Genomic DNA, 9,111 nt, shown 5'->3' on the forward strand with positions numbered 1-9,111 from the left:
CAGATAATGACAATATTTAATATGTTTAATAGGGTTATTTTAGTCAATTTGCATTCCTTATCAATTTCTCTTTAAGAGTTATGAAAAAAAACAAATATGTCAAGAAATGTGAGAAGGGGTACCAAATATAAAAATTTATCAATTTTTTTGAGATGATAAAAATATAGCAAAAAGAATACTAACTTATTTGTCATTTTGTTAAAAATAAAACTTTTATTTTAGTATTTGTTTATCTTATCGAATCAAATGAAATTTATTACGTACTATTTTTCTTGTAATATTATCTTACTTCCTCTGCTTGACCTTTTTGACTTGACGCTTTTTTAAAAAAGATATTAATTATGAGTTGAGTTTACTAAATTGATCTTAACAAATTTAAGTTTTACACACTTAATAATAAAGACATATTGAAAGAACATGGTAAATTTATCTTAATTTTATATATTGAATAAGTAAATTAAAAAAATTAAAGTATCGTTTGGTTTGAAAATAATTATCCCGAAATAACTAATATCAGGATTAGTTATCCCGGGATTACCCGAGATAACTTATCCATCATGTATATGGGATAAGTTATCTCGGGACTAAGGAAAAAATGGTGGAATAAGTTATCTCGAGTTAGATTAATCACTCCAATCAAACAAAAAAATGTATTCTTTTATTTTATTTCAAAATAACCCTTTTCAAATCAAACGACACCTAATAGTATTAATAAGCGATCAAGTATAATATAAAAAGTAGATGGAGTAATAGTACTTTTCTTTCAGGAAGATGTCAAATCAATATGACACGAAGTAAGTAATAAAAGGAGGTCTTTATTACAAGAGTTTATTTTTACTTTAATTATTCTTATTGAGTATATTGCGTAAATTTAAGTTTCGCTACCTAGCGTTTATGAAGATAATTAATGCTAAGTATAATACTAAAAATAATAACAATCTTTTTTATTTATTTAAAAAACGAGTAAAAAAAGCTATTTTTAATATAAAATAAGTAACAAGACGTTTGAGTACTATTTACAAGTAACAAGACACTGGCAAAATGCCATAGATATATCTTCCTCTAAATTCTCTTTCAGAGATCATCTTTTACACTGAATTTCTTCTGCAATACATCCTTTCAAACAAATGATGCCTCCATTTTCTTGTTTAGTAGCATTCTTATTTTTTCTACTTCATTATTTTATGGTTGTGAAAGAGGCAAATGCATCTCTTAGAGAGTTGAAGCTTTATGAATTTCAAAAAGGACTTGAACACAAACATTTCCCTTATTCTTCCTCTTTCATCTATTCTTCATCACCTTCAAATTCCCCACAACCTTCTCTTCCCACCTACAGTCCCAAAAAGGTACTACAATAATTAATACTTCTAGTACGTTTTGTTTTAACACACACACACACACAAAAAAAAATAAAAAATATTAATAATATATCAAATTAGTAAAGAAATGATGTTCTCGTAAATTTGTTTGTTCAAAGTGTGCCAACAAGGTAATGGTACAAACATACATTCAGTATCATGTCGTTTCCTTTCTCATTTTGAAAGATAACAATGTTATTTCCTTGTCTTTAGTTTAATTCTTCTCCTTCTAAATTTGACGCGTTTTATTATATTTACAATTTTTTTAAAAAAAAATTATCCTCACTTGATAGTAATATTTTTATTTTTGATTTTGGGTTTTAGAGTGAAGGAAGGGTTGTTTTTCCCATAGGGTATGGAGCAGATCCAACAGGGACAAGTGATAGCAGTGAAGCCATAAAGGAAGCTATTGATGATGCCTTGAAATTGCAAAATGGATTTGTGTTGCTGCCTGGTATTAGTGATCTTGGTGGTCTCATTATTGATTTTCAAGGTGGAAATTTCAGAATCAACACTCCTATTGTATTTCCACCTGGTATTGGCAACATTGTGGTATGTCACACTTCTTCCCTCACTCCTTTTTCTTAAAACAACTCTTAAAATGTGCACTATGACCTGTTTAACCTAAGTGTTAATAAAATCTAATTAAAATGATTTCACCTTGAAGGTAATTTCCTATCACGGATCGGAGTTCCATTTTAAATAATCATGAAGAAGATAATATAATGAAATTGAAAAGAAGAAGAAAACTTCACAACTATTATAAGTATTAATTTTGATGAAAATCAAGAGATAAACTATTTTTACTCATAGTACATACTATATATTCACTAAAATCATTTTTCACAACATCAAATTTATTATATTCAAAAACATAATAAATTTTGGAAGGACAAGTACATTATTTGAGCAATCACACACACATTATAGGTATTTTGTAAACTCATGTGATGTGCTATCCATTTTGGAAGTACCAAGTACATTATTATTGCTAGTTTTCTGTCGTAGAGGAGCAAATACCATTCTTTCATTTTCTGATTTTGAAATGAGAAATATAACAGACTAACTACATAGTGGTGGCAAGCGATTACAATTTAGATTTGATTGGGCAGCGTTCTTCAAACTGAAAATTACTCATGGGGTTGTTGTCGGTGAACGATGCAATTAAGTTGTCTATAGACATGTGTCCTGCTTTATTGGAAAATGTATCTCATGTCTTGCTTTTATCTATTGCTATGACAAGTGCCTAGCTATGTGGCAACCTAGGGAGTTAAGAAAAACGAAAAGATAAATGAAAAAACAGCTTATAATAATTGTTCAATCTCAAAAATCAGCTTATAATAACTGCTCAAGTTCATATACAAATATCATTTTTAACTCATTCTATCGATGTGAGATTTAGCATCTGATCCCAATCTCACATTCAGGATTGAACATGTGATGTATAGACAAATTTTTTAATATATATAGGGGGCTTAATAACGATAATCATAAATTGAGATGGGTCTAACTCTCATAATATTTGAAAAAATGTATTTTGAGACTAACTCAATCACAAAAATTAATTTATAATGTGAGATTTGTCCAAATTCATTTAAGGAGTATCATTTCGTCCCATCCAAAATAAATACTAATTTTGTAGAATGTGACATACCTTTTAAGAAAGTTAGTCAATGAAATTAATCAAAAAGATAATTTGTTAATATTAACAAATTTGAAAGGACAAGATCATATAAATTAAAGAAGATCACTACGGTTGTTACATTAATTCAACTACTCCTTTTGATCTTTTCCCATTACTTTTGATCCTTTTAGTTAATATATATATGGTTAGAAAAAGTTCCAGTCGAATATTTTTCAGATAACGCGATACTTATTAATGAAGTATTCGTATAAGATAAAATATGCTAAAAAGAGAAGCAGAAAGAGGCATGCATGTCAAAAGAAGCTTTAATTTCTAAAGTTAAGATACTAATAACAAAAGGAGTAAGGACTCCCTTAAAGTTTTGAGAAATAGTATTTGTTGTATGTAAAGATAATCTTTCTTTTATTAAAAGAGGCAAAGGGAATAGGGATAAATAATAAAGGAGATTTTTCTCTTTTGTTAGATCAATGCGTCTTTTCCTTTTTCTACTCTTTTTTTCTCCTTTTGATCTGTTTTTTTCCTTTTCTTTTTCCTGTCTAATTATTCTGTATTTAGAATTCATAATTAACCACTTTTCAGCTCCTATAGACGAGGTAAGATTTCAGGAACAATGACTATTTTTTTTTGAAGATGTAATGTGTAAGTTTTGAACTATCACTGACTATTTATCAAAATATGACTGAATTATTAATTGTTCACTTTTCCGACTTGACTCATAACCTGGTAGTTCAAGTATGATGCTCTAAACAAACTGGGATACTTTTGATGCGTTTTGCACTCTAACCCCTTTTGAAAACACAAGGCTAAAGGTTCAACTAACCATTTGTTGTTTATTTTCTTTCTTGCAAATGTTGTTCCGGTAAAGGACTACATCAATTGCCAAACCCATTGGGTTAGTACTCCTGACCGATACTATGCTCAAGCCCAATATGATTGTCCATATCTATTAGGATCCATTGTTTTCCTAACCTGTTTTCTGTTGCATTCATATGATCGAAGTAGTTATTTTACCCCTTTCTTGGCGCATATATCTATCTACTATGCCTACTTTTTTTGTGCTTCTTCATACAAAAAAAGGGTCACGTTGTGATGATTTTTTTTTTTCCTATGTTTAAGGTTCCATCTATACGATGGAGGAGTTAGGCCTGACACCGACCTGTATATTCACCCAAAAATATATGTCACATTGTGATGATTGGTGAATTGCCTTAATATTTCAGGTAAAAGGGGGAACACTGAGAGCATCAGACACATTTCCAGGCGATAGGCACCTAATTGAACTATGGTCACAAGATTCCCCCAAGCTTCATAAGGACTACATTTCCCACCATAGTGACATTTTTGATCGACGGGATCAAAATGTCGCGATTCGCTATGAGGGCATTACGTTTCGTGACATCCTCTTTGACTCAGGCTATCGAGGAGGAGGTCTATATGTCGTTGACTCGGCTAGAATTCGCGTAACCAGTTGCTTTTTCGTTCACTTTAGTACGGAAGGTGTCCTCGTTCAAAGAGGCCACGAGACATTTATATCGAACACGTTCATGGGACAACATCCAACCGTTGGTGGTGATAGAGGTGAGAGGGATTTCTCAGGCATAGCCATTGATCTTGCTAGCAATGACAATGCCATTACTGATGTTACAATTTTCTCATCAGCAATTGGGATTGTACTTAGGGGTGAGGCAAATATTGTCACAGGGGTGCATTGTTACAACAAGGCAACATATTTTGGTGGGGTTGGGATTTTAGTTAAAGCATCCCAAAACAGGATAGATAACTGTTACCTTGACTATAACTCTATAGTCATTGAAGACCCTTTCTTAGTTCACATCTCAAATGGGTATTTTCTTGGAGAGGGTAACGTTGTTTTGAAAGCGATTTACGGTCGAATTTTCGGACTAAACGTTGTTAACAACATGTTTAGTGGAAACCCTTCAAAAATGACTCCAATTTTGACTTTGGATGGACAGTTCAATGACATTGATCAAGTTGTTATTGACCAAAATAATGTGAATGGCATGAGCGTGAAGTCTACTGCTGGAAAATTGAGTGTTGCTGGAAATGGAACGAAGTGGGTGGCTGATTTTTCATCAATTCTTGTATTTCCTAATAAGATAAATCATGTACAATATTCATTTTATTGTAGAGGAGGGGTGGTTGGATTTCCAGCACATGCTGTAACAAATGTATCAAGTAATGTTGTGGTTATTGAGAGTGAAAAAACAGTTGATGGAGTGGTGTCAGTTTTTGTCGACCAACATAATATTGTGGGTGAAAAGAATTTTCTCATGTGAAAAACAAGCAATGGGAAATATTGTTTATTGTCGTTTAAATATTTCTTACCTCTATTTTTTTAAAACTCATTTGGAAGTCAAAAAGCCCCACATTAGTGGTAAGATGACCCCATATATTATCAAGGTTCTAACTTGAGACGACCAAAAATGAAAATACTTGTTGTCTTAATTATGGTTTCTTTACTTAGTGATGTATCTCTTTTAGTAGAATATTAAATTGTAAATAGAATTAAGATTTGTCATGTACGAAATAAAATAAGGCTAACTGAAATAATGTTCATAATGTTTAGGAAGTTTAAAGACATCCAAACACTAGTAGTTGATATAATGGGAAATTGGGAATTGCTCTTTCCGTTTTGTTAAAATTAAAAGCAAAAGGAGTTACTGATCACACATCTTTTCCCACTCTTCTTTTTTATTCACGTTCACTCCCCACCCAAAGGTTTTAAAAACAAAAACAGTTTATATAGAAATCAAGTTAATTTTCTTCTAAGGATTGAATATTCTTAAGAATATTTAAAAGACTAAGCCAGTAATTGAGTCACATAATGTGGTTTGAGCTTAATTTGATCCCACATTCCAAAAGTTTCATATTAAAGCATTTATTAGTTTTGACCCTTCAGGTTTCCTAAATGTCATATTTCTAACTAGGTCAGCATTTGTGAATGTTGACGCTGCCGTTATTTGATTATTTGTTTTGAAAAAACATCCTTAATATGCTTTGTCCATTAGTATCGTTTTCGATATTTCTTTTTCTTACTTTTTTTTGGTTTTATATTATTTCTTGCCATGGCCAATCATTATCAAAATGATCATTTACTTGCACCAATGAAATTTGTACCACCAAAACGTACTATCTTCATCATTAAATTAACCAAGAATATCTAGAATTTTAATATTTTATATTGTTGATATACTTGGCTATCCTTTACCAACCAATATCATCAAATCAAAAATATTATCATCTCTTGGATGAGAACAAATCATGTTCTTAATTCTTTTCTTATAGAGTACCTTCTTTCTGGGAAGGAAGGGAGGGGGGTGGGGTCCCAAACACTTTTTCTTTCATTTTGATGATAGCATAAACTAAAAAGGCTAGAAACTATAATGGATAACCAACTAGCCATATCCTCCTAATATACATCCATTAATATCATTGAATTAAGTCTCACATTTCACTCCCTCATATATATCTTCTTCATGTCTCCTAAGTGACAACCCTAGTTGAAGCTCTACCATCGATCAATCAGGAAGGAGAGGCTGTTAATTCTAATTCCAGAATCATTTTCTTAATTAATTTCTCTATGGATAAACCCCTCATGATGACTCCAACACAAAGCCCCATCATGAGCCTAGATGCCAAAACCCCTTTTCTTGATCATCAACCCCAGAACATTAATGAAAGTGCACTAAACATCAACATGGCAGTGATCATTGCAGCCCTAATATGTGCTTTGCTTTGTGCTCTTGGCCTAAACTCCATGTTACAATGTGTGTTTCAATGCACTCAAAGGACTATCTCTGAGCCAGTTGAATGGGTAGCTTCAAAGAGAGTGAACACTGGGCTTAAGAAGAAAGATATGATTGCTTTGCCAACATCTACTTATAATAATAATGCAAATTCTTCTTCATCTGGTTCATGCACATCATCATCATCATGTGCTATTTGCTTGTTGGATTTCATGGATGGAGAGAGAATTAGGGTTCTCCCTCAATGTAGCCACTCATTCCATGTTGCTTGTGTTGATAAATGGCTACTCTCACATTCTTCTTGCCCTACTTGTAGGCTTCATCTCAAGTCTAGCAATTGTTTAGAAATTTTAACAGCTCTTTAAGAATGTCTTATGATGACTACGAGAGTTTTTCTTTAGAAATAACATTTTCATCTAAGAGATGGGGGTGTTGATGTTTGGTTTTACTTATATGATTGTGTGCTAGACATTATGTCATTGTAACAAAACGTTGTTACAATTAGTTCTTGGTAAACTCTAGCTACCATATATAGTAGGAGAGAGCACTTCAAAGGTGCTCATCATGCTACGTAGACGAGGCAAAGAGTTGATGATGTTGATTTTCGATTCAAATGGTAGTTTCAATTTCGAGGCCTATTTGATCTTAAAGTTTGAATAAAAGGAAAGGGTCACTTGAGGAGGATCAAACATTACTCTTTTAGAATACAACATATATATAGTATAATCTATCATTATTCGCATAATTCTTTAGCCAAAATTGTAACTTTCATTACAATCGTTAAGAGTAATTATTATAGACGAAACAAGTAGTAACAAAGTACCACTAATACTGAAAGAAAGACAACCACATAATTATCTTTTTTTTAAAAAAAATCACAGTGCTCTCTCTTTTTCAACTTGTGGACAATCTCCAATTAAAGTGTTTCAAATAAATGAACTTTGAAGTATTATTTTGTTACTAATAAATGAACTTTGAAGTATATATTATTTGTTACTTTATTAGATCAATCAATTGTCTTATGTGCCTATTTCATTAATTAATCCAAAAAACCCTAGGTGTACCAAGAAAATACAAAATAATTATTAAAAAGACGTCTTTCCACCATCAACATAGCTTTTGAAAGTGTTTCTTGCATTTTAGTCAAGCAACCTCATATATACAAAGAAGTAACAATCATAAACAAAAGGTAGTGTTGATTGGAATTATCCTCCTAGATATTCTTTCTTATCGTATCTATCACAAAAGATTTTGGGAACTGATATTCCAATCAGTTCATTTCACGCCCTTTGTTCGTCCCATTTTAATTGTCGTTTTAGTTTCACGACCCATTAGAAAATTAACAAATCCGAGGTATATTTTGCTAAGTTTTTCTTATATAATAAATTAAAAATTACACAACTTATGTTTCCAATATTACAAAAAATCCAACTCCCTAAACATATTACAAAAGTCCCAACATATACACAGAATGTTATATATATGTTAGTTATGTTATGTATATTAATAGGGAGAGAGAGTAAAATCTATATATCTATATATCTATATAATATATAATATAATATATTAAAAGTGTGAAGGGCCTTAGAAATGTTGTTTGAACTTTTTACCCTTCATTAAAAGAATTCGCTTTAGACAAAATCGTCTTTTCACCATTCCCTAATTATTTTGGTAATATAAAATATTGACTATATTATAAAAAAAAAATAGTTTTCCTCATAAAAATAGAATTATTTTTTCATCAGCTAAAAAAAACTGACCATTCCTAACAAAAAAAGGACAACCCAAAAATCCTAAATAAAATATCCAAAAACCAACCAAAATAAAAAAGAAAGAAAAAACTTCTCCCAACGTGGAACCAAAAAGAAATTTAAAAAGAAAAATTTCACTTTCTCCTATCAAAAGTTCATAACTACCAAATATCTAATTTTGGCAAAAGGAAGGAATTGTTGCTTTTTAAGAAATTATAATGAACTAATATAAATATTTTCCTTAATTGAAATAGCACAATTAATGTGTGTACATGTTAATTTGAGCATCTAAATATGTTTTACATCAAAATTGGATTTCCTCCGCACGATCTAAATATGCTTCATAGCTTTTTCCGTTGAGTATTTTGATATTCAGTCTCTGTCGAACCAACACATTCTGTTTCAAGATGCATGAGACTGAGAGACTGAAATCTCATTGGTGTAACATGAGAATATATTGCTGGCCTCAAATTTAAGCTTTTGACATTGATAGGACCTGCAAAAGTTGTACGCAAAATTGCATCAATTTTGATAAGTTATTGGTGTTTACAATTTTGATAGTATTTATTATTAAAGAGATAAATTTATTT

The 9,111-nt window shown here is 31.1% G+C and overlaps 2 protein-coding genes across 2 annotated transcripts; both read left to right on the plus strand.

Annotated features, from left to right (window-relative positions):
- The first annotated feature begins 1,002 nt into the window (after positions 1-1,002).
- On the plus strand, positions 1,003-5,333 carry LOC107858891 (polygalacturonase QRT3). The gene is made up of 3 exons (XM_016703696.2): positions 1,003-1,346; positions 1,683-1,910; positions 4,224-5,333. The coding sequence occupies exons 1-3, from the start codon at positions 1,128-1,130 to the stop codon at positions 5,298-5,300; spliced, it is 1,524 nt and encodes a 507-aa protein (XP_016559182.1). The 5' UTR covers positions 1,003-1,127; the 3' UTR covers positions 5,301-5,333.
- Positions 5,334-6,325: 992 nt separating this feature from the next.
- Positions 6,326-7,575, plus strand: LOC107861073 (RING-H2 finger protein ATL73). Its single transcript, XM_016706463.2, has one exon. The coding sequence runs from the start codon at positions 6,605-6,607 to the stop codon at positions 7,133-7,135; it is 531 nt and encodes a 176-aa protein (XP_016561949.1). The 5' UTR covers positions 6,326-6,604; the 3' UTR covers positions 7,136-7,575.
- Positions 7,576-9,111: the final 1,536 nt, after the last annotated feature.

Source organism: Capsicum annuum, chromosome 2 (assembly GCF_002878395.1).
Source record: "Capsicum annuum cultivar UCD-10X-F1 chromosome 2, UCD10Xv1.1, whole genome shotgun sequence".
Classification (NCBI taxonomy): Eukaryota; Viridiplantae; Streptophyta; class Magnoliopsida; order Solanales; family Solanaceae; genus Capsicum; species Capsicum annuum.